We start from the raw sequence: 27,052 nt of genomic DNA on the forward strand, positions 1-27,052 counted from the left end.
GAATCCGGCCCAGCATCTGCAACTCTGGCCAGAATTCTCCAGTCATTCGCACCCTGCCGCTAGTGAGAATGGAGAATTTGGCACTCACTGCAGCAGGGCTGGAGGATCCCAAAGATGTCCAAAGTCCAAAGATGTGTGGGTTGGGTGGATTGGCCATGCCAAATTGCCCCTTGGTGTCACAGGGACTAGCTAGGGTAAGTGCATGGGTTGTGGGATTGGGGCCTGAGTGGGATTGTGGTCAGTGCAGATGCAATGGGCCAAATGGCCTCCTTTTCCACTATATGATCCTATGATTCTATGAATATTATGGGCATGATATCAGCACACAAAAGGAAATAATAAGTGGAACAAGATATGAAGAAATGAGCCTTTAAAGAGAAGTTACGAATGTCACCACTAGCATGAACTGGAGGAAAAAGATTATGTACGACCACAATGGAACCAGATTAGATCGTAATGCCTGTGCAGCCACTGCACCAATCATTATCATTGTAGTAATAAGAATAATTTATATTTACATAATGTTAATAAGACCATAAGATATAGGAGCAGAAGTAGGCCATTCGGCCTATCGAGTCTGCTCCACCATTCAATCATGGCTGATATGATTCTCAACCCCATTCTCCCCAAAACCCTTGATCCCCTTACTGATCAAAAACCTATTCATTCTGTCTTAAAGACACTCAATGACCCGGCCTCCACAGCCCTCTGTGGCAATGAGTTCCACAGATTCACCCCCCTCTGGCTGAAGAAATTCCTCCTCATCTCAGTTTTAAAGGAGCGTCCCTTCACTCTGAGGTTGTGCCCTCGAGTTCTAGTCTCTCCCACTAGTGGAAACATCCTCCCCATGCCCCTTCTATTTAGGCCTCTCAGTATCCTGTAGGTTCCAATTAGATCCCCCCTTCATCCTTGTAAACTCCATCAAGTATAGACTCAGGCTCATCAACCGTTCCTCATATGACAAACCCTTCATTCCTGGGTTCATTCTTGTGAGGCTTTTCTGGACCCCCTCCAAGGCCAGCGCATCCTTCCTTAGACATGGGGCCCAAAACTGCTTACAATAGTTTGAAATTCTGCTGCAGTAAGAATGCATGCTTTACATTAGAACTATATTACATTGAGCACGGTTGCCCCCAGTTGCGGAAGGATTGGGGAATCATTATAAGAGGATATAAACACCCACTGCAGTGAATGGAGATTTGGCTGAGAACCAAATTCTCCATTCTCACTGGTAGTGGCGACGGGGTGAACAGGTGTCTGGGAGGAACTGGGAGAGTCTGTAACTTTGCTTTGCTGTCTTAGCATTAAGCATGTTTCAAGATATAGGCTGGCTTCAGGCTCAATGGCTAGAACTTTCCAGTCCCCCATGCCACCCCCATCACCATACCTGCCACCCCCCCAGCCCCCCCTGCTGCAGGTTCCCCGATGGTAAGCCCCTGAACTGTTGAAATGTCTATTCACATCAGTGAAGCTGGAAGATCCCACTGGCGTGAAGGGATGGAAACCTCCGGCCATTCATCTGCAACATAAAACTATTGGAATTAACATCTTTACATTGAAGCATTGTCACATTTGGCTGAGCCAAAGAAGGAATGTGGTGGTGTGACCTCGGTTTGGTCAAAATGGTGCATTTAGAATCATAGAAACCCACAGTGCAGGAGGTCATTCGGCCCATCGAGTCTGCGCCGACCACAATCCCGCCCAGCCCCTATTCCCGTAACCCAATGTATTTACCCTGCTAATCCCCCTGACACTAAGGGGCAATTTAACATGGCCAATCCACCTAAACTGCTCATCTTTGGAGTGTGGGAGGAAACTGGAGAACCTGGAGGAAACCCATGCAAACACAGGGAGAATGTGCAGACTCCACACAGACGGTGACCCAAGCCGGGAATCGAACCTGGGTCCCTGGCGTCTTTAAGGAAGAATTTTAAGTTTAGGTGGGGGCAGGGGTATTTTTCCATGTGTCATTTTTGTATGTTATATATTAGATATTCAAGGAGAAAGGAGAGATGGACAGGAAGAAGAGTCCAGGGTGGGAATGCCAACGTAGGTCAGGAATCACAGGATGAGGGGGGTTGGGAGTGGGTCTTGCTATGGGATAGGATCCAGGCAGTTGAGTGTGGTTGGATCAGCTGAAGTGTACAGAGGGTGCAACAAGCAAGATGCTAAGAGAAGAGTGAAATTGTTTGGTCTGGAGATAAAGCCTGGATGACGGGTTTGGAACAAGAAAATTTGTCATTGAGGAAAAGACAAAGGATGTTACCCTGGTGGAAGTACAGCGGATTTCCAAAATATTTTAGTAGCTGAAAGACACAGCTGAAAAACAACCTCATTTTACAAGGAAAATGTCTCTTTGCTGGGTGGCCCTGTATATCAAGTGGTTGAGTGCTTGGATTCCAAACAGATATTGAAGTCCAAGTTCTGTAGCTATTTGTCACTTCATTTTGTTGCTTCAGTCGACTAATTTTTATTTTTAGATACTATAATGTAAAAATTGGCAAAAATTCCAAAGGGCAACTAAGCACAATCCAGTCCTATTAATAGAGCAATAATTAATCTTCCTCTTTAGCTCCGCATTTGGGCAAAAATAATGGCCCACGTTTTGCTGTCAGAATAATGGCACTCGCTGCACTTCATGTGTAACTCGGCCATCGTCCTGTACCAAGGCAGAGGAATGCCCTGAGTTGGGAATCACGAGTTGCTGAACTATTTGCATCATTTCAGTGATATCCTCGTTAAAACAGCTGCTTATCCTCAATCGTCATTGAGCGCTTAATGGCACGACAACATCTGTACACGGATCGCCCATTTAACCGGCTGTAGAAAGTGTAAGTGCCTCCTTGATGCTGAGATTGATGGGCCTGTAATGTCAATCAATCTCTCAAACTCAGACTATGATTGGCATGAATCTCATTCCTGCGCACCAACAACCACCAACAACCCCCCCGCCCCACCACCCCCCTGTCGTGCAGCTTACTGTCTCGTGCAGAGGTGGTCCGCCATCGGCAGATGGTGGGATCTTCCGGTCCTGCCAATGCCGATGGGGTTTTGCATGCCCGCGCCCTCCGCCACTGGGGAATGTGTCGTGGGATTCCGGACGTTCCGGACAAATGTGAGGTAATGCATTTTGGAAGGTCAAATACAGATAGGAAATATACAGTAAATGGCAGAACCTTTAAGAAATCATAGAAATCATAGAAACCCTACAGTACAGAAAGAGGCCATTCGGCCCATCGAGTCTGCACCGACCACAATCCCACCCAGGCCCCACCCCCATATCCCTACACATTTTACCCGCTAATCCCTCTAATCTACGCATCCCAGGACACTAAGGGACAATTTTAGCATGGCCAATCAACCTAACCCGCACATCTTTGGAGTATTGATAGGTAGAGGGATCTGGGTGTACAGGTACACAGGTAACTGAAAATGGCAATGCAGGTAGAGAAGGTAGTCAAGAAGGCATACGGCATGCTTGTCTTCATCAGCCAGGGCATTGAGTTTAAAAATTGGCAAGTCATGTTGCAGCTTTATAGAACCTTAGTTAGGCCGCACTTCTAATTTAGTGTTCAATTCTGAACATTTAAAGATGTGGAGGCTTTGGAGTGGGTACAGAAAAGATTTACCAGGATGTTGCCTGGTATGGAGGGCATTAGCTATGAGGAGAGGTTGGAGAAACTTGGTTTGTTCTCACTGGAACGACGGAAGTTGAGGGGCGACCTGATAGAAGTCTACAAGATTATGAGGGGCATGGACAGAGTGGATAGTCAGAAGCTTTTTCCCAGGGTTGAAGAGTCAATTACTGGAGGGCATAGGTTTAAGGTGCGAGGGGCAAGGTTTAAAGGAGATGAACAAGGCAAGTTTTTTTACACAGAGGGTGGTGGGTGCCTGGAACTCGCTGCCGGGGGAGGTAGTGGAAGCAGATACGATATTGACTTTTAAGGGGTGTCTTGACAAATACATGAATAGGGTGGAAATCGGGGGATATGGTCCACAGAAGGGTAGGGGGTTTTAGTTTAGTCGGGTAGCATGGTCGGTGCAGGCTTGGAAGGCCGAAGGGCCTGTTCTAGTGCTGTAATTTTCTTTGTTCTTTGTTTGGATGCGGGAGTGGGGGGCTCACCATCGACGGGACCAGAAGATCCCACTGACGGGTATGGCTGGAAAACTTTGGCTAGTTCTTGTCATTGCTAAAAGAGCAGGCGGGGGGATTTCTGCTTTTATTTACATAGTGCTGAATCCTAAAATGCATTAAGACTATCTCCAATCATAATGTTGTTAGGTATAATTTTGCAACTAAAACATATATTATGAAGAAAACATTATATTTCTTTAATAAAATATGAATCATGGAATCATAGAATCCCGACAGTGCCGAAGGAGACCATTCGGCCCATCGAGCCTGCGCTGACAACAATCCCACCCAGGCCCTATCCCCGTAACCCTATGCATTTACCCTGCTAATCCCCCTGACTCTAAGGGACAATTTAGCATGATCAATCAACATAACCTGCACATCTTTGGAGTGTGTACAGATATGAAGGGCAGAATTTTACGAGAATGATTTTAAGTGTCAAGCTGGCATGAAAATGGGAGAGTTCCTGATCCATTTTTTGGGTGAGTTTTCACACCCAACTTTATGGACTTAGACATTGAAAATATGTGCCAGTCCATTTCTAGCTGCTGCAGGCAGTGGGCTGGGCTTAATTTGCCCGCCAGTCTGCAGAGGGAGCTATTGCGCATGCGCAGACCTCTGTGTCTACACATGCACAATAACAACTATAGAGGGAGCTAATGCACATGTGAGACTTCTGATTCTGCACATGTGCAATTGCAACAGCAGGGGTCTGGGGTCTGACAGACAGAGCGCTGTCAGGCCCCTGCTGTTGCAGGCAGCCTGAACACAGCCAACTGCCCCCACCACAATTGCAGGGCCCGTGGCCAATTATGAGCCTCCCCCCACAAGTTACGGACATGTACTCCCTGCGGGCCCCCCGCCGCACAGAACAAGTGCGCACATTGGTTGGAACCCAAGATCTTGGGTTCATGTCACACTATCTGTAACCCCCACGACTTGTCTGGGCTTGCAAAATCTCACTAACTGTCCCGGCTGGAGACAATACACATCTCTTTAACCTGTGCTTAACCCTCTCTCCACTCACATTATCTGTACCTGTAAAGACCTGGTTACCTGTAAAGACACGCATTCCAACCATTATCTTGTAAATTGAATCTGATCCTGTATATGCCCTGTTTGTGAACCCAACTCTTCACTCACCAGATGAAGGAGCGACACTCCGAAAGCTCGTGCTACCAAATAAACCTGTTGGACTTTAACCTGGTGTTGTGAGACCTCTTACTGTGCCCACCCCAGTCCATCGCCGGCATCTCCACAACATCCCAGATCTCAGCTGACCTTCTGCCTCGGGCTCCTTAACACATTTGTCTTTTGGAGGGAGACTCCTCAGGGACTGGCTGATTTTGCTTTCAGTAGAATTTTAGAAACAGGTTGTCTATTTGAGAACTCTGTGCTGCCTTCTTTGGTCTTAGGAAGTTGAGGCATTATAAGTGCTTGCACAGGCTGTGGTGCAAGATTTGGAGCCTGCACTGCCATCAGTGGCCTAATAGTAATTCTTTGGCAGAATTTTCCGACTGTTCCTGCCACTGCCAGCAAGGATGGAGAATTTGATGCTCAGCCAAATCTTCATTCACTGCAGCGGGACTGGAGAATCTCGGCTGCGAGCGAGGTTGGAGAATCCGGCCCTTTACCTTCAGTGTTTAAAGGACACAAACTATAGGAAATAGACCGGGAGAAACATTCCCCTGATTAGCATCTGGTTACAATTTGTCTGCCTGTATATGTACCTGAGCTTGGGGAGTGGAAAATGAGAAGGACAGCAGGGGAAAGCTGGTAAATTGACGGTTACGTTTTTACCGGAGAGCTTAAATCAATGGTTCTCATGGATAAGGTCTTCTGAGACCAACAACACTGTAACAACACGATTCATACGGCACCTTTTGCATAATTACACCTCCCAAGCTGCTTCTGAGAGGCATTATGAAGCAAGATATGACACCACATAAGGAGGGCATCCGACCAAAATTTCGGTCAAAGAGATAGGATTTAAAGTGTCTTAAAGGAAGAAAGGGAGGTAGAGAGGCTGTAAAGATGAACTTTTCCAGTCTTCATTAGCAAGCACAGGAGGTATTTGTGAATTAGAATTATACAGCAGTCTCGTGGCTGTAGCTCGCTCCAAAATGTTTTAATGAAAAAAGTAAAACCTCTCTTTGTAATGCAACAAATTGCTACACGGATTGCAGAGCAGAAGTGCCACAAGAAGTGAGAATGCAAGGTTATTGAAACTGATATCGAACATAACCAGGTTTAACCAAAGCAGAATCTATTAGGGTAATGCTATCTGACCGTTTGCTGCCATTCAAATAGGATGGGGACCAGTTGCTATGTTTAATAACATCATAAATCCCTATGGAGCAATTCCTTCACAAAACCATCACTTCATTATCTACATGTTAGATTAAGCACCTTTTCAATGCTTTAACTAGCTTACTTCTTCTGGACACATATTTGTTCTTGTTCATGTCTCTGTTGTGGCAAATATCAGATGCAAATTCTTGCCCTTTTCTTTCTGGCTTGTTGAATTTCCTTGAATTTTTGTCTCCTGGGTTACAGGTCCCTGAAATGTTGCGAACTGTTTTTTTATAGAACGATTCACAGTTTGGAACGTACTCTTGATACTTCAACCGCAGGTAAAGCTTGAGTCTTCCTTAGAAAAGAACAACTCAAAAAAAAGAGATCTTTGATCTTTTGGGAGCAGAGTAATGAAATAAACTTTAACTTTGTTGTTTCAAGATGTGACCCAACATTTCTCATGTATGACATGAAAGCTACAAGAATGCCTTTAAACTAATAACGCTCAAATTCTCACAATGGAAATTTATGTTCTCAATAACCCCAGGTTCATTTCGTTATATAACTAAAGCCCACCTGCATGTCATATAGAGGTGAACTTCATAAATGTGGGAAACGTAATGACCCATAAAATTTTGATATATTTAGAAGCTACTGAAAAATAACAAATTGCAGTTGCATGTTAGCATAAAAAAAGAGTCATTTTGATCTGGATACTCATTCCGAAATTATGTGCATGTATCCAACAGGATCAAAGGATGCTTCGTCAAGATTGAGCTTGTGTAAAATACAAATTGGTCATGAACAAACCGCAGTGGCGGCTCACCACGGCACAGTGATATACCACACACTTTGATATCAAATGCATTGTTAATGGCACTCTTTTTAATAGAAAAACCCTATAAATCACCCTCGCTATAACACCTTCTCCAGTACTACGGAGATTGTATCTCACCCACAGCTTTGTAAAACAGGGCTGTCCTGCAATAAAATAGAATTCCACTTATATCATACAGACACATTGGAACTTGCTAACTGCATAACACCATGAGCAAGGTATAAGTCGGCCATTCTTTATTCCTGTAAGAATTAACTCATCTAACTGCTAAAAATAACTTTAAGTATATGTCTCTGGACAGTTATTCCCATTGTAAAGATGGTGGGCTGAGTTTTCCTGTCCCGCCCGTCACAGCAAACATAGCAGGTGGGACAAAAAATTTGGCGGACCGTGCAAAGGGCTGTTGATCTGAGGTGGGAATTTCTTGGGGCGATTGCAGCTGGGAAATCCCGCCCGGTGAGTGAATGAGTGATGGAAGGCAAATTGGAGGGTGTGCCAGAATAAATTCGATTGAAACGTTATAAATCATCACTGCCGGAGGCCACAGAACAGGTACTTGCCTGCCAGGCAAAGTGCACAATGTGGAGTTTGTACATTGCAGTGAAGGGGAACCTGCAGTTGATAATGAGCGTATCAAAATCTGCGGCGGTGGGGAGTGGGGGGGGGGGGGGGGGGGGGGGGATTCTCCCAGCCCACTGTGCTGCTCCAGCTTCCTGCTGGACACCAGGGTTTCCGCGTGTCTCCAGACACCTGATTTCCGGCATCGTCAGCTCCAAGCCAGAAACCGGCGCGGAGCTGTATAAATTATGCTAATGGTTACTAGCATATCGTTAGTGGGCCTGGGACTGAAGTTTAAGTGCCCACTAGTGTCTCCCCACCAGCTCCCCCCCCTCTCTACCCCCGGCCAGGGTTTACAACAGCTCCCCACTAGCCAGCAGCCTGACCCTGCAGGAGTGAAATGGGGTCACTGAGGCCCCCAGGAGGTTGTCAGTAAAGGGGGTGTCCCCTGGGCATTGCTAGCTTGGCAGTGCCAGCCTGGCCCCCTGGCACTGCCCAAGGGGCAAAGTGGCATTGCCCTCCAGGGGTACCTTGGCACTGCCACTGGGCATCGGGCAGTGTCAATGGGATGGGGCCAGAGGGAGCGGGGCCTACTTGGGGGACTTCTTGGGAGGAGATCAGTGGGCGGGGGGGAGATGGGGGGGTTCCTGCTGCCACTTTTCAGTCCGGCTTGGTAACAGAGGGAGGCTGAACAGTGATCGGGGCTGGACATTGGGGTCGGGGTGGGGGGGTCGGCCAGCCGGAGGCGTCAGGGGGGTGGGGGGGTTCGGGACTGCGGGTGAAGGTTGGGGCTCCGGAAGGGGGGACAGGGGGTCGGGACTGTGGGGTGGGGGGCGAATCAGGAGATCGGGACTACCGGGGGAAAATTGAAAATTGATGCAGGCTGGTGGGGGTGGGGTGGGTTTTGGCTGGCCCGGACATGTCAGGGAGGCCAGCGATTGGGTGGGGGAGTTGCACAGCCAGCGATGCGAGGTCGCAGGGCTGGCCAGCGATCAGCGGGAAGCCAGCAGTGTGCGGCCACTGCACATGCGCCAATCTCAGCGCTGACAGATCTGCACATGCGCAGTGACCCACTTAGCGCTATGCTGCCAGCCTCTCCAGCGGGAATAGGCCCCCCCCCGAACTGATTTTTAATTAGATTCACACTAGCACACTCTGCAGTGCACAGAATGTAGGAGACTCATTTTGAAAATTCCCTTGGAAAAAAAACAGCGGGATTTACTCGAGGTTTCATGCAAATTTGTCACTTTGAATTTTTTTGGGAGAATCCCACCCCTGGTCTTACATGTTTGCCTCCCCTCTCGAATCTTCAGGGCTTCTCTTGCACCCATTTTTCTTCAAGTCTGTCCCCCACAGTCTGTCTCTCTTTAATTTAAAAAGTTAGTGTCAATCGTTCTGTTCCTTTCTCTCAAATTTGTTGAATAGAATTTATACTGATCTCCATCCTTGCCCTTTACCTATGACTGTCTCCTGGGATTTGTTTTTGTTTGGGACCTTTGCTTGCTTCGGGATAACTCCTTGTCCACCTCCATGTGTCCTGCTCCCAGGGACACATTCTTTACAATCGTGTTCCTCTTTACCTGACCTGCGCATTTGCGCTGTTTCATTTTTCTCCTGTGCAGTCACACAGGGCTGGTTCCCAGGCCTGAAGATGTGGAAGACACTGATTGCGCATGTGTGGCACTTTCCCGGCCAATGCATGCGCAGAAGTCTCAAAGCTTGATGGGAACTATAGTTCCCAAACTACGACTTTGATTTAAACTTACCCAAATTTTTGTTTGTTTCATCACAATACCAAACCTTGCCAAGGAGAATGCAGCACCTCTGACAATCAAAGTCCACTTGCCAACTGTATTGTCTTCACTCAGGTCATTGAGGTTGGCCTATTGGAATATGAACTCCCTGATTGAGGAGTCAATTGATGGGCCAATCAGGGAGTCTTTTCCTTGTATTTAACCGGGCGTGTCAGTTCCTCTGGCACTCCCGAAGGTAGACTGCTGACTGATAACACTCTGTGCACTGCTGTTGGAATTGTAAATAAAGGGATTTTGGTGAAGGGACTTCTGCCTCCAAAGACTTATTACACCAACCAAACAGCACCCTCTTCTCAGGCATGTTTTTGAGGAAGAGAAGGTGTTACAGGCTAATAGGCTGGAGGAAATAGATGTTCGGAGGGAGGATGTCCTGGCAGTTTTGAATAAACTGAAGGTCGATAAGTCCCCTGGGCCTGATGAAATATATCCTAGGATTCTTTGGGAGGCAAAGGATGAGATTGCAGAGCCTTTGGCTTTGATCTTTGGGTCCTCGCTGTCCACGGGGATGGTGCCAGAGGACTGGAGAGTGGCGAATGTTGTTCCTCTGTTTAAGAAAGGGAATAGAAATGACCCTGGTAATTATAGACCGGTTAGTCTTACTTCGGGTGGTTGGTAAATTGATGGAAAAGGTCCTTAGGGATGGGATTTACAACCATTTAGAAAGATGCGGATTAATCCGGGATAGTCAGCACGGATTCGTGAAGGGCAAGTCGTGCCTCACAAATTTGATAGAATTTTTTGAGGAGGTAACTAAGTGTGTTGATGAAGGTAGGGCAGTTGATGTCATATACATGGATTTTAGTAAGGCGTTTGATAAGGTCCCCCATGGTCGGCTTATGATGAAAGTGAGGAGGTGTGGGATAGAGGGAAAGTTGGCCGATTGGATAGATAACTGGCTGTCTGATTGAAGACAGAGGGTGGTGGTGGATGGAAAATTTTCGGATTGGAGGCAGGTTGCTAGCGGAGTGCCGCAGGGATCAGTGCTTGGTCCTCTGCTCTTTGTGATTTTTATTAATGACTTAGAGGAGGGGGCTGAAGGGTGGATCAGTAAATTTGCTGATGACACCAAGATTGGTGGAGTAGTGGATGAGGTGGAGGGCTGTTGTAGGCTGCAAAGAGACATAGATAGGATGCAAAGCTGGGCTGAAAAATGGCAAATGGAGTTTAACCCTGATAAATGTGAGGTGATTCATTTTGGTAGGGCTAATTTAAATGTGGATTACAGGGTCAAAGGTAGGGTTCTGAAGACTGTGGAGGAACAGAGAGATCTTGGGGTCCATATCCACAGATCTCTAAAGGTTGCCACTCAAGTGGATAGAGCTGTGAAGAAGGCCTATAGTGTGTTAGCTTTTATTAACAGGGGGTTGGAGCTTAAGAGCCGTGGGGTTATGCTGCAACTGTACAGGACCTTGGTGAGACCACATTTGGAATATTGTGTGCAGTTCTGGTCACCTCACCATAAGAAGGATGTGGAAGCGCTGGAAAGAGTGCAGAGGAGATTTACCAGGATGCTGCCTGGTTTGGAGGGTAGGTCTTATGGGGAAAGGTTGAGGGAGCTGGGGCTGTTCTCTCTGGAGCGGAGGAGGCTGAGGGGAGACTTAATAGAGGTTTATAAAATGATGAAGGGGATAGATAGAGTGAACGTTCAAAGACTATTTCCTCGGGTGGATGGAGCTATTACAAGGGGGCATAACTATAGGGTTCATGGTGGGAGATATAGGAAGGATATCAGAGGTAGGTTCTTTACGCAGAGAGTGGTTGGGGTGTGGAATGGACTGCCTGCAGTGATAGTGGAGTCAGACACTTTAGGAACATTTAAGTGGTTATTGGATAGGCACGGAGCACACCAGGATGATAGGGAGTGGGATAGCTTGATCTTGGTTTCAGATAAAGTTCGGCACAACATCGTGGGCCGAAGGGCCTGTTCTGTGCTGTACTGTTCTATGTTCTATGTTCTAGGCTGCACAAATTGTTGCTCCCTTTGAGATTTGGCATTCTTGCCAATCTGTCCTGATGAGTGCAAGACAAAAAGCTTTGACAGCATGTCTCTTTTTTGTCAGCAACACTCACATTCTGTACAAACAAGCAACTAAAAGAAAAAAAAGCTTGCACTCATGCAGTAATGAAAAATCAATTAAAATGTCCTGCATGTTATCTTTCAGCTAAAGCTGCTTTGGAGAGAGGGAAGCAAACATAGACAACCCGGCTGATAATTAACGTGATACCTTTTCTGTGATTCTTCGAGATGTTCCTCTTCCACCTTATGATCGTTTTTTGCTGGAAATAAAAGAAATGCGATGTTATTGTGCTATTCCCTCTCACCATTGTTACTGTGCAATAACAATGCAACTTCATTGAAATGTTATTCTTGATTTAGTATAGCGGGATGTTTTGTGTTTTTATTTTCCAGAATAAAGAGACATATTTCTGATCAGTTTGCAGCAATAATGCCCAAAGATAAGAAGCAAACCGTAAGAAAATCCCCATACATAAAAATGCTCTAATACCTTGAATCAGCACCAATTATAGGACTCTTACAGTGCACAAGGAGGTCATTCGGCCCATCGTGTCTGCACTGACTCCCTGACAGCCCACTCCCTTGCCCTATTCCTGCAACCCACGCATTTACAAAGAACAAAGAACAGTTCAGCACAGGAATAGGCCCTTCGGCCCTCCAGGCCTGCGCCGATCATGTTGTCCTATCTCGACCAACCGCCTGTATCCCTCTATCCCCCGTCTGTTCATGTGTCTATCCAGATAAGTCTTAAATGTCGCTAACGTATCTGCCTCAACCACCTCACTTGGCAGTGCATTCCAGGCCTCCACCACCCTCTGTGTAAAAAATTTGCCCCGCACATCTCCACTGCACCTTTCCCCCCTTTCCTTGAACTTGTGCCCCCTTGTAATTGTCATTTCTGCCCTGGAAAAAAGCTTCCAACTGTTCACCCTGTCCATACCCCTCATGATTTTATAAACTTCGATCAGATCGCCCCTCAGCCTCTGTCTTTCCAGGGAGAACAATCTCCGTTTATTCAATCTCTCCTCATAGTTAATACCCTCCATACCAGGCAACATGCTGGTAAACCTTTTCTGTACCCCCTTCAAAACCTCCACGTCCTTCTGGTAATGTGGCGACCAGAATTGAACACAGTATTACAAATGTGGCCCTGTTAATCCCCCTAACCTACGTATCTTTGCATACTAAGGGACAATTTACCATGGCCAATCCACCTAAGCTTTGGCACATCTTTGGACTGTGGGAGGAAACTGGAGCACCCAGAGGAAACCCACACAGACACAGGGAGAACGTGCAGACTCCACACAGACAGTGACCCGAGGCCACAATTGAACCCGGATCCCTGGCGCTGTGAGGCAGCAGTGCTAACCACTGTGCCACCCTTATGGCACCATAAGGTTAAAGTAATTTAATATTAAAAAGTAGATGTCAAGTCTATAAACACATGTCAACACCAGTAACACAAAGACCAAGATTTTCCGGTCCCGCAGATGGGTCACCCTCGCTGCAAGTTTCCCAGACTCAGGGGGTGCATTCAACGGGAAACCCCATTGGTGGGACTGGAAGATCCCGCCGCCAGCCAACATGTGACAGGGTGCACGGAAAATCCCGCCCAATGTTTGCATGGCTGCAATTAATTAATTAATACCGTTATTTTAATACAAATTTACTGAGTAAATTTTTTACAGTGATCTAGTACTAACAACTAAGTAAATGTCAGTAAAGAATAGTAATCGGTTTTTAAGAGGCAATTGCCTTCGCTTCAACACTTTCTTTAAAAAATGTTTTGAGTGAAAAGCCTTGACTGATGTTGTAGGTAAATTAATAAAATGGAAGTGCTATTACAGTCTTAAAGGTCTCTGGCTGTTTAATAGGTGGAACATCTTGATGTGTTGAGAATTTCTGAGGAGGGATCATGATAGCCAGAGGCTTTTTTTAAATTCATTCGTGGGACATGGGCGTCGCTGGTTGGGCAACATTTATTGCCCATCCCTAGTTGCCCTGACCTGATTGGCTTGCTAGGCCATTTCAGAGGATCAGTTGAGAGTTTGCTGTGGCTCTGGAGTCACATGTAGGCCAGACCGGGTAAGGACGGCAGATCTCCTTCCCTAAAGGACATTAGTGAACCAGATGAGATTTTCCAACAATCGACATTGATTTCACGGTCATCTGTAGATTCTTAATTCCAGATACTTCTTATTGAATTCAAATTCCACCACCTGCCATGACGGGATTCGAACCTGGGTCCTCAGAACATTAGCTGAATTTCTAGATTAATAGTCCGGTGATATTATCACTAGGCCATCGCCTCCCCTCGGGGGACGTATAACTTGCAGATAGGTAGAGTTATTCTTGTCTAAAATAATTTTTCAATGTGATGCTGTGAAAGGGTAAAATTTTGTGGATGTAATTTGTTCGTGTGGTCACATTCGAACACCTTTGTTTGAGGATGAGGCCACTGAGTACTGAATGCAGAGGAGGGAAGCACTGTTCCTCCACCATGGTCGGAAAGCCATAAAGGTAGACGGGTGGTAAGGGGTAGCTTTTTGTTATTTATTCGTTCATGGGATGTGCGCATCACTGGCTGAGACGGCATTTATTGGCCATCCCTGAGGGTAGTTAAGAGTCAACCCCATTGCTGTGGACCTGGAGTTACATGTAGGCCAGATCGGATAAGAATGGCAGATTTTTGTCCCTAAGGGACATTAGTGAACCAGATGGACACTCCAGATTTTTCTGAATTTAAATTTCACCATCTGCCATGGTGGGATTTGGTCCCAGTTCCCGAGAGCATTACCCTGGGTCTCTGGGCAACTAGTACAGCAACAATACCACTATGCCATCACCTCCCCCTCCATCAACAGCAAGACTCTGCCATGGCCAGAAGTCATAGCCATGCCAGCGAGGTTCTTGCCTCAGTTTCCTTGGGTGAATAACAAGCTCAATCCCAGCCTCTGCACCACTAATCTCCCACTTACCTGATGAAGGAGCAGCGCTCCGAAAGCTAGTGGCTTTTGCTACCAAATAAACCTGTTGGACTTTAACCTGGTGTTGTGAGACTTCTTACTAATCTGTGACCAGTCCATGTTGGCAGTGCTGATCTGATGATGCTTGCAATGTTAAATATCCTTGTATCCATGATTTTATAACTTCAGCCAATGTAAAACAGCAGGGAGGTAAAAGATGCCTTAAATTGCCAAGGAAAAGAAAAGTACTCAAGAAAAACCGAGGAGGGTCATAGCAATTGAAGAACATATAAACCAGCGATGACTTCTGGCCATGGCAGAGAGCTGCTGTTGATGGAGGGGGAGGTGATGGCATAGTGGTATTGTTGTTGGATTTGTTACCCAGAGTGATGCTCTGGGGAACTGGGTTCAAATCCCACCATAGCAAAGGGTGAAATTTGAATTCAGCAAAAATCTGGAGTGTCTAATGATGACCATTGATACTCAACTATTTGACAGAAAGGATCAAATTAACCTGTTAACTGAGACAGTATTTCCATTAAAAAATGAAAATCTATTACAAATCTCATTTAGATGGTGACATTCATTGAATTTAATCCAATTAATTATGGTAGAATTTCTACTCTTTTTCATTGCCAGTATAAAGAAGATTTGTTATCTCTAGAACCATTAGAATTCTTATTATTTATATATTTATCAATGAAATTAATATGCATTTTGTGTCCTATTTAAAACTCTGCATTTTCAGTGTGAAAATTAAAGGAAGCAGAAACTACCAATGTTATCACATCGGTGTTTAAAACACTCACTAAATTTCTCTCTGTATTATTTAAATACATGGCTTTAGTTCCTCTTAATTTAACAGGAAAGAACTTGTTAAGAGAGCACTCTTGATAGTAATTTCCGCCCGACACTTTATTGACAGAGAGTATTTTCAGTTATATATTTTTACTTTAAGCAAATCAATAACTGGTGGCCCTCAAATTTTGGCACTGCTGCCTCACAGCGCCAGGGACCCGGGTTCGATTCCCGGCTTGGGTCACTGTCTGTGTGGAGTCTGCGCGTTCTCCCCGTGTCTGCATGGATTTCCTTTGGGTACTCCGGTTTCCTCCCACAGTCCGAAAGACGTGCTGGTTAGGTGCATTGGCCATGCTAAATTCTCCCTCAGTCGCCACACTCCGCCGAACAGGTGCCGGAGTGTGGCGACTAGGGGATTTTCACAGTAACTTCATTGCAGTGTTAATGTAAACCTACTTGTGACACTAATAAATAAACTTTAAACTTTTTAAAAAGTGTTTTAAACTTTAAACTTTAGAAAATGCTGGAAAATCTCAGCAGGTCTGACATCACTGTGGAGAGAGAATAGAGCCAACATTTTGAGTCTGGATGACCCTTTGTCAGAGATTTTCCAGCATTTTCTGTTTTTGTTTCAGATTCCAGCATCCGCAGTGATTTGCTTTTACCTTTCTGATATAATGGTGTCTGGCGCGTTGTATAACTTGGGCTGTAGATAGGGCCTGAAGCTAAATGGTACGTGGAGGAACATGGGAAGGGGGGTTTGGATCATCACAGAGAAAAGACGAGGCAATAGCGTGGGTTACGATACAGAAAATGATAACTAGAGCGTGACGAGAAGGAACCGTGTGTACAAACATTAGGATGTGCCAGTAAATAAGACCAGAGTAGGGAAAACGTTAAAAAGACTTCTGTGGAGTGAGGATCGAGCCAACATTTCAAGTCAGGATAACCCTTTCTTTATCTATTAGCAGCATCAAGCGCACATCAATGAGGTAAATTAAAGTTTGCTCTAATAATTCGCTTTAACCTCATCCTTCAATGAACATTCTTCACTGTGCAACTCTTATCTTTTTCTTTCCAGCAATAGCAAATCTTATTATCCCCTGCAACCCGCTGCTTCACTGCCAGAACACCATTTCCTTCTCCAGCTCTCTCCCTCTGCCAAGTCTGCAGTTGGCCATGATGCAAACAAACAGTGGCGGGGTGTGGGAGGGAGTCATTGGTGATTTTACAGGCCTACTCATTGGAAAGATGGCAGCTATCCTCAGGTATCCATGTTAACAGTTCTTAGTTGCCTCCAGGAAGAAAGTTTTTGTCTCAACATTTGCTCAGTGGGAGTATTATAGTTGCTAAGGTTGTGGGTTCTACCCTGCCTTCCCGACTGGCACTTCAATTAAATGCTGAGGGACTGATACATTGTTGAGAAATGATGAAAGGTGCTATGTAAATGCAAGTTCAGTCAGGTAGCAGCTTCCTCAGCACCCCTTCAGCAAGCAATGGCACAGTGCTTAGCACTCCTACCTCACAGCTTCAGGGACCTGGGTTCGATTCCCGGCTTGGGTCAGTGAGCCCTGTTTTACCATTTTGATTCTAAGTGCTGGGCGGATGTGAAACTGGGAGTGTTTCAGATCCGACTTTTAGACCCGTTCTGAGGCGCTCCCCCATACGCACTCTGCCTGAAAAAATATCAGCGAGTCTGAATCGTGCTACACAAGCCAGTGGGTGGGGCTTAACGCGCCCGAAACCCTGCTGCTCCGATCGGCACCTCCAACTGCGCACGCGCAAAAAAAAAATGATAGAATGCCGCCCCTCTGCCACATTCCTCCCAGGCTGGATAATGCCTCCCCCACCCCCCCAACATTACTGTCCCCCTTAGTGACAAGGGGATTAGTAGGGTGAATGTGTGTGGTTACGGGAATAGGGCCTGAGTGGGATTGTGGTCAGTACAGACTCGATGGGCCGAATGGCCTCCTTCTGTACAGTAAGGATTCTGTGAGGAGTTTCCACCCCTGCCACAGTCTGAAACGGCCCTCATCAAATTCACATTTCCACCCTCCGTGACCATGGGCAACTCTTCTCCCTCGTCACTGCTGACCAGTCTGCAGCCTTTGGGACAATTGAATGCAACATCCTCACCCAACACCTCACCTCCGATGCCTAGATCTGCGAGGCTATCCCTTTCCTCCTTTGTGCCAACTCCGGACAGACAGTGACCCAAGGCCGGAATTGAACCTGGGTCCCTGGCACTGTGAGGCAGTAGTGTTAACCACTGTGCCACCGTGCTGCCCGGTCATGCTGACTTCCTCGTCCAATTTCAGCAAAATGCCACAGGAAATATCTTCAGGAACTATTCAATCAGCAACCTCTACCTCCTTGTTATTTCTGAGGGTTTTCCATGAGGCAGGATGAAGATACTGAACATTGTCACTGAAATATACATGGGCTGTTCTATTCAAACATAATACAAATGAAGGCAATGCTTCATCTGAGGTTAAGTGCAGTAAGTACAATGAATACCTTTGTGTTCCCTGTGAGAAGCAAGGCAGAGGGGAACAATTTAAAAATCAAATGGCCGGAAGTCCTATGTTATCGAGCACAGGCAGAGTGACTGCACAGAGCAAAGCAATTCTTTTCCAGAAAGAAATTTCCTGTTGTGTCCAGCAATGAGAAGGAGGCCACCAGGCGCGCTGAGGTCTGCTACAGCCTAACTCTGCCCCCTCCAGACGGACTCCCTGGGAGAAGCGGCCAATAAAATGCTAATGAGCCTGACCCCAGAACGATACTAATGAGCTTGATAAGGTCAGGAGCACGGCCCTGTGATGAGTAGAATTGCCACCTTGCTGCACCTCTGGTGAGCAGGAAACAGCACTGCTACATTTTGCCAGCACTGCCGTCTCTAAGAAAGATTCAAAATCACTTTTATTGGTGGTGGTTTTCCGGGAATAGTGTATTTGCAATATATTAACGTAAATTGGCTTGGCAAATTTCAGCATTACTTTTATATTAAAAATGTTCAGTTGAAAATCAACGTGGCCGCAAAGGTCGCACAGCGGTTCGCACTGCTGCTTCACAGCACCAGCGACGTGGGTTCGATTCCCGGCTTGGGTCACAGTCTGTGTGGAGTCTGCACATTCTCCCCGTGTCTGCGTGGGTTTCCTCCGGGTGCTCCGGTTTCCTCCCTCAGTCCAAAAGACGTGCTGGTTAGGAGCATTGGCCGTGCTAAATTCTCCCTCAGTGTACCCGAACAGGCGCCGGAGTGTGGCAACTAGGGGATTTTCACAGTAACTTCATTGTGGTGTTAATGTAAGCCTACTTGTGACACCTTTATCTTTCTTTATCTTTCTATTTACACCGAGTGTACATTTTTGGAAGGACACAGAAGATATGAAGATGTTCTCCGCTTAATTCAGAATGCTCACGCTTTCATTCATCTTCCCCAATTTAGCAGAGTGTTTCCAGGATTGGTTTGTCATCTGTGGGAAAAAGTTCCTCATTATCAGCCACAACAAACTCCCATCGGTGGAGCAAACTTGTAAACAGGTATATCCTGGGGAGACACATCTTGGGGGCAGCATGGTGGCACAGTGGCTAGCTCTGCTGCCTCACAGCGCCAGGAACCTGGGTTCAATTCTGGCTTTGGGTGACTGTGTGGAGTTTGCATAATCTCCCCGTGTCTGTGAGGGTTTCCTCCGGGTGCTCCGATTTCCTCCCACAGTCCAAAATGTGCGGGTTAGGTGGATTAGCCACACTAAATTGCCCCATTAGTGTCCCAGGATGGGTAGGTTAGATGGGTCAGCCATGGTAAAGATGTGGGGTTATGGGGATAGGGCAGGGGAGAGGGCCTGGGTAAGATTCACTGTCAGAGAGTCGGTGCAGACTCAATGGCCAGAATTTTACTGTCCCGCCTGCCACAGGAATCGGAGCGGGTGAGGGGCGGACCATGGAAAGGTCTGTTGACCTCCGGTGGGATTTTACAGTTTCGGGATGAGCAAAGCCGAAAAATCTCGCCCATTGGGCCGAATGGCCTCCTTCTGCACTGTGGGGATTCTATGATTGGCCAGACTCTCCCTCCATCAATTGGCTCCTTAAAGGCTTCAACAGGCACAAGGATGAGTGGGCCTCCCAGTGTCTCTGCATCCCTACTTCCACTGCCCTGTGAACTCTGAGTCAGGTCTGGGGTGAGCTGGAAAGTGTAGGATGGTTCATGTGTTGCACTTTGCAAGCCCCCCCTCCCCACCGACAAACATGCTGCCAGAGGGCTACAAATCCAGCCCTGACTGATTGAAATAAGACCATAAGACATAGGAGCAGAATTAGGCCACTCGGCCCATCGAGTCTGCTCCGCCATTCAATCATGACTGATATTTTTCACATCCCCATTCTCCTGCCTTTTCCCCATAACCCCTGATTCCCTTATTAATCAAGAACCTATCTATCTCTGTCTTAAAGACACTCAATGACCTGGACGGAACCCTGCCATATTCTGTGCTAAAGGGATTGAGGAATTTGACATTATGATGCTGTTGTATCCCAGACAAAGATGGATTCCATGCTATCGGGGGGGACTGAACTATGTAGGGACCAGTTTGAGCACTGTAACATGTTGCTAGTCGGAGATCCGTAGACTATGGGCAGGATTCTCCGGTCCCGCTTGCCTCAAAACCGGAGAATCCCGCCCGAGATCAATGGACCTTTTTATGGTCCACCCCTCCCTGCCCGCTACAATTCCTGTGACGGATGGGGCGGGAGAATTCCAGCCCATGCTTTAAACCTTACAGAAATCTTGAGCTTAAAATGTTCATCATGAATAAAGTGTGAGCAAAATTACTGAGAACACAGAAGTAAAAAATAGTTGGAAAACTTTTATTTCTACTTTCATCTGAAACTTGGAAAGAGGACGCTTGTTTATTTATTTTAAAGTTATTCGGCATAAATAACGCACCGTGTCCAATATATCCACAAATGGCCAGTAGAAACAAAATTGCTTCACAGCTTCTGAAATCAATGTAAAATCTGCCGTGTTAAATATGTGCGATAAACATAAGAAACCCCACGTGCCCAGGCAATAAATGACTTTTGCAAACCAAATAAATACTGAAGCCTCTGGCCAGGGTGTTTATTAGAATGCACAAGTTATTTTTGGCCAAGGAAACAGTGATTTTTCAGTTCATTAATGGATTATACTGGTTATTAAAACTTTACAAAGACGCACAAAAGTAAGTGAAGTACTACACCGGGAGCAATCGATGGGAAACAAGCCTCTCGTGGGATGTTGTTTATTGCAGAGTTTGTTATTTAACAAAGTACTACTATGTAATTGAAATCATGCTTTGGGACTGTACAACATTCTATATCTATGCTCGGGACGACACTCATCGAGTCACAGAAGCATCACAATGCAGAAGGAGGCCATTCAGCCGATCGAGTCTGCCCCGACCATAATCCCACCCAGATCCTATTCCCGTAACCCCTCATATTTACCCTGCTAATCCGGCGGCACGGTAGCACAGTGGTTAGCACTGCTGCTTCACAGCTCCAGGGATCTGGGTTTGATTCCCAGCTTGGGTCACTGTCTGTGTGGAGTTTGCACATTCTCCTCATGTTTGCGTGGGTTTCCTCCAGGATTCTCCGGTTTCCTCCCACAGTCCAAAAATGTGCGGGTTAGGTTGATTGGCCGTGCTAAAAATTGCCCTTAGTGTCCTGAAATGCGTAGGTTAGAGGGATTAGTGGGTAAATATGTAGGGATATGGGGGTAGGGCCTGGGTGGGATTGTGGTCGGTGCAGACTCGATGGGCCGAATGGCCTCTTTCTGTACTGTGGGGTTTCTATGTTTCTATGTAATCCCTTGACATTAAGGCATGCAATTTAGCACGGCCAATCAACCGAACCTGCACATCTTTGTACTGTGGGAGGAAACTGGAGCATCCGGAGGAAACCCACGCAGACACGGGGAGGACGTGCAGACTCCATACAGACAGTGACCTGAGGCTGGAACTGAACCCGGGTCCCTGGTGCTGTGAGGCAGCTGTGCCGCCCCAGTCATTCAAAACAATGACAATTTGAGCTTCAAAGGGGCATTAACAGGAATGAGAGGAATCCAGACGAATGCAAATGAAGATTAAAAAGTTAATCCCCAGTATATTGGCATCACTGGCAAGACCAGCATTTATTTCCCATCCCATCCCTAATTGCTTTCAAAAAAGTCTGAGCAACATTCTTGAATATAAATTCATGGTGGCACGGTGGCACAGTGGTTAGCACAGCATGCCTCACAGCACCAAGGACCCGGGTTTGATTCCAGCCTCAGGTGACTGTCTATATGGAGTTTGCACGTTCTCCCCGCGTCTGCGTGGGTTTCCTCCGGGTGCTCCGGTTTCCTCTCACACTCCAAAGATGTGCGGGTTAGGTGACTGGCCATAATAAATTGCCCCTTAGTGTCCCAAGATGTGTAGGTTAGCGGGATTAGTGGGGTTAAATATCTGGGGTTAAGGGGATAGGTCTAGGTAGGATGCTCTGTTAGAGAGTCAGTGCAGACTTGATGGGTCAAATGTCCTCTTTCTGCACTGTAGGGATTCTATGATTCTATGAACAAATGTGAGGCTGGGTCACTTTTCTGAGGGTAGCTAAATGCCAACCACATTAATATGGGTCTCAAGTCACATAATAGGCCAGGTCAGGTAAGGACGGCAGATTTCCCTTTCTCAAAACCATTAGTGAAGCAGTTGGATTTTTACAAGAATGCAGTAATTTCCTGGTCACTGTTTCTGATGCTAACTTTTAATTTCACATTGAATTAATTGAATTTAAATGTCTCAGCTGTCATGGTAGAATCTGAACTCATGGTGTCTGGGTCATTTGCCTTGGATTTCTTGTCCAGTAACACAATCACAAGGCTACCTGTGGTGTAAGGGTCTGGTACATATAGAGTTAATGTATGACTGAGTACAGTACCACCTACACAGTGATGTAAGAGGGCACATGACCCCCACCTAGGGGTCAGTTGAGTGTTCGACAGAGATGTGTGTACCAGCCAGCACCAAGACTGCTCCAGGCTTGTACCCTTCACTGTATATTTGTAAACAGTTCTAAGAATTGGAGTTTGCACATTCTCCTCGTGTCTGCATGGGTTTCCTCCAGGTGCTCCGGTTTCCTCTCACAGTCCAAAGATTTGCGGGTTAGGTTGATTGGCCATGCTAAAATTGCCCATTAGTGTCCTGAGATGTGTAGGTTAGAGGGGTTAGCGGGTAAATATATAGGGATATGGGGGTAGGGTCTGGGTGGGATTGCGGTCGGTGCAGACTCGATGTGCCAAATGGCCTCTTTCTGCACTGTAGGGATTCTGATTCTATTCTATGAATCAATAAAGATTTATGGTTAATCTACATACGTCTACAAAGGCTTCTTTAGAACTACTAATCTATAATCAGCATCTTACAACACTATCCTCTCCCCCTTGTATGGGCAGAGAGACATTGAAGAAAATATGGAGGCTTAAGGTAGAATAGCATAGAAAGAGGTTAATCTGGTAGCAATAAAAAGAATTGAAAAATGGCATGAAAGAGCAGAGCTAAAGAGTTGCAAGCTTAGTTAGGGAGGTGGTGGCGTGGGGTATAGTCACTGAACTAGTGACCCAGGGTAATGCTCTGGGGACACGGGTTCGAATCCCACCATGGCAGATGGTTAAATTTGAATTCAATAAAAATCTGGAATTAAAAGTCTAACTATTGTCGATTGTCGGAAAAACCCATCTGGTTCATTAATGTCCCTTTAGGGAAGGAAATCTGCCATCCTTACCTGGTCTGGCCTACATGTGACTCCAGAGCCACAGCAATGTGATTGACTCTTAAATGCCCCCTGAAAATGACCTGGCAAACCACACGGGCAATTAAGGATGGGCAATAAATGCGGTCCAAGCCAGCGACACCCACAGTCTTTGAACGAATAAAACAAATGAGAAACATGTGATAGAGGATAAATAATTGGGTGGAGAATGCAAAGGAGATCTAACAGGAGATGAAAGAGATTCGAGTAGAAACAGAGACACTTGGGCTGGAATTGAGATGTGCATGTCTGATTGCAGAGTGGAGAATGGGTTCAATAGTGACAAGCGGTGGTTCCCCATTTCTAATCACCCCTGGAAATTCAGTGATCATCATAGCGGTCTAGGCAACCTCAATTCTCAGTTATCACAATGTAGACCTCCCCGTGAGATACGTATCTGGAGTGCTGAGGTGATTGAAATGTATAAATAAGAAACCTTTAGCTCCTGAAAGACACTTTCCTGAAACAGAACTTTTGAGTCATCCAGACTCGAAACGTTGGCTCTATTCTCTCTCCACAGAATCTGTCAGACTGCCGAGATTTTCCAGCATTTTCTGCTTTTGTTTCAGATTCCAGCATCCGCAGTATTTTGCCTTTATTGAAGTCACTGGTTAATTGTTTGAGTCTGCTGCTGGGCTTGGAGGAGTGTCTTTGGCTTCTGCGGTGAAGATAATTTTATGGGAATGATCTGGAATGTGTGTTCTTTTTTCGTTGCAGCTTTAGCGTTTTGCCTCTGCCAGTAGAATGGACACTGTGCTGGGTTTGCCCACTGGTACTGAAGGAAGAGGAGGAGGACCCAGCTGTAAGAATGTACCTGCAGCTCCGGACACACAAGGAGCAACTGAAGCCCAGCAGGATGGCATGCACACCAATACCTCTGACTCTCAATCATGGCCTCAATCTCTATGCTTCAGGCTCTGTAATGAGTGACACTGAGGAATATCTACGAATTTACAGTGCAAGTTTATAGGTGCACTCTTCAGCAAAGGGACAATACCTTCACCTCCTCTGAGGAGGTTTCCAAGCAACATGATAGTGTTGGTGCCCAGAGAATTAACAAAGAAAAAGATCAAAGAAAATTACAGCACAGGAACAGGCCCTTCGGCCCTCCAAGCCTGCACCGACCATACTGCCCGGCTGAACTAAAACCCCCTACTCTTCCGGGGACCATATCCCACTATTCCCATCCTATTCATGTACTTCTTAAGACACCCCTTAAAAGTCACTACCGTATCCGCTTCCACTACATCCCCCCGGCAACGAGTTCCAGGCACCCACTATTCTCTGTGTAAAAAATCTGCCTCGTACATCTCCTTTAAACCTTGCCCCACGCATCTTAAACCTGTGCTTTTTCCCAGACTCTTCCAGCCTGGGAAAAAGCTCCTGACTATCCACTCTGTCCATGCCTCTCATAATTTTGTAGACTTCTATCAGGTCTCCCCTCAACCTCCGTCGCTCCAATGAGAACAAACGAAGTTTCTCCAACCTCTCCTCATAGCTAATGCCCTCCATACCAGGCAACATCCTGGTAAATCTTTTCTGTACCCTCTCCAAAGCATCCACATCCTTCTGGTAGTGTGGCGACCAAAATTGAACACTATATGCCAAGTGCGGCCTAACTAAGGTACTATAAAGCTGCAACACGACTTGCCAATTTTTAAACTCAATGCCCCGGCCGATGAAGGCAAGCATGCTGTATGCCTTCTTGACTACCTTCTCCACCTGCATTGCCACTTTCAGTGACCTGTGTACCTGTACACCCAGATCCCTTTGCCTATCAATACTCTTAAGGGTTCTGCCATTTACTGTATATCAATTGGTTCTTTCATGGGATGTGGGTGTCGCTGGCTGGACCAGCATTTGTTGCCCATCTCTGACACCCCTTGAACTGAGTGGCTTGCTAGGCCATTTCAGAGGACAGTTAAGAGTCAACCACGTAGTGGTGAGCATAGCTACCTTCCAAGCAGTTGACCCGGGTTCAATTCCTGGCCATCGCATTGATAGTTTATTAGAGGCAACACGGTGGCACAGTGGTTAGCACTGCTGCCTCACAGCGCCAGGGACCCGGATTCGATTCCCGGCTCGGGTCACTGTCTGTGTGGAGTCTGCACGTTTTCCCCGTGTCTGCGTGGGTTTCCTCCAGCTGCTCTGGTTTCCTCCCACAGTCTGAAAGACGTGCTGGTTAGGTGCATTGGCCGTACTAAATTCTCCCTCAGTGTACCCGAACAGACGCCAGAGTGTGGCGACTAGGGGATTTTCACAGTAACTTCATTGCAGTGTTAATGTAAGCCTACTTGTGACTAATAAATAATCTTTCCTACTTTCCACATTGCTGTGGGTCAGGAGTCACATGTAGGCCCGACCAGGTAAGGATGGCAGATTTCCTTCCCCAAAGGACGTCAGTGAAATGGATGGGTTTTTACAACTGATGATAGTTGTCATGGTCACCAATTACTGAGACTTTTCAATTCCAGATTTATTAATTGAATTTAAATTCCACCAGCTGTCGTGGTGGGATTCGAACCCTGGTCCCCAGAGCGTTAACCTAGGTCTCTAGATTACTAGTCCAGTTACAATACCACGATGCCACCATCTTCCCCAAAGTGTCCTGTGTGCTCCAAATGGAATGATGTGGAGATGCCGGCGTTGGACTGGGGTGAACACAGTAAGAAGTCTCACAACACCAGGTTAAAGTCCAACAGGTTTATTTGGTAGCAAATACCATAAGCTTTCGGAGCACTGCTCCTTCGTCAGATGGAGTGGAAATGTGCTCTCTGGGGAAGCACTTCAGCAGTCACGGGCATTCAGCCTTGGATCTTCAGGTAAGCGTTCTCCAAGGTGGCCTTCACGACACACGACAGCGCACAGTCGCTGAGCAGGAACTGATAGCCAAGTTCCGCACACATGAGGACGGCCTAAACCGGGATGTTGGATTTATGTCACATTATCAGTAACCCCCACAGCTTGCCTCCTGGGCTTGCAGAATCTCACTAGCTGTTCTGTCTGGAGACAATACACATCTCTTTAACCTGTGTTTAATGTTCCCTCCACCCACATTGTCTGTACCTTTAAGACCTGGTTGGCTGTAGGATTCGCATTCTAATCAGTATTCTGCAACTTGATTTTGTCTGTTTGCTCTGTTTGAGAGCACATTTCCACTCCATCTGACGAAGGAGCAGTGCTCCGAAAGCTTATGGTATTTGCTACCAAATAAACCTGTTGGACTTTAACCTGGTGTTGTGAGACTTCTTACTGTGTTCCAAATGGAAGCCAAGGATGACTGTCAACAGAAGGGGCATTCACTCTGACCGCATTTTGCAGCCCACCCCGTCGCGCGTTTTCCGGCTCTGGAAGTGCCTCGCCATTGGCTGCTGGCGATATCTTTGGTCCCACCGAGATCTATGGCATTTTGTATAACTCGCTTGCCCTGCCGCTGGGGAACTCGCCACAGGGATTCACCAGTGACTGGAAGATTCCCCGCACCGGGAAGGACTGGAAAATCCCATCCTCTGTAAAAGGGAAGCGGGTGCGTGATCAGTGGCAGTGGATGAAGCCTGGTTTCCTGACAGATGGCCAATGGCTTTGCTCAGTGTAATTTCTTAACCACCCTTTTAAGGCTATAACATCATAAGATATAGGAGAAGAATTAGGCCATTCGGCCAATCGAGTCTGGTCTACCATTCGATCATGGCTGATAAATTTCTCAACCCCGCCTTTTTCCCGTAACCTTTGATCCCCTTACCAATCAAGAACATATATATCTCGGTCTTAAAGACGCTCAATGACCAGGTCTCCACAGCCTTCTGTGGC

At 46.4% G+C, this 27,052-nt stretch overlaps 1 protein-coding gene across 3 annotated transcripts in view; it reads right to left on the reverse strand.

Moving 5' to 3' along the window:
- The window catches only part of LOC144506920 (formin-like), a 285,230-nt gene that overhangs the window by 62,101 nt on the left and 196,077 nt on the right, over positions 1–27,052 (reverse strand). For all 3 annotated transcript variants that reach the window (XM_078233301.1, XM_078233299.1, XM_078233302.1), the window contains one exon: positions 11,866–11,917. In XM_078233301.1, the coding sequence (XP_078089427.1) occupies positions 11,866–11,917 (52 nt within the window). The remainder of the gene's footprint in view (positions 1–11,865; positions 11,918–27,052) is intronic.

Source organism: Mustelus asterias, chromosome 18 (genome assembly GCF_964213995.1).
Source record: "Mustelus asterias chromosome 18, sMusAst1.hap1.1, whole genome shotgun sequence".
NCBI lineage: Eukaryota > Metazoa > Chordata > Chondrichthyes > Carcharhiniformes > Triakidae > Mustelus > Mustelus asterias.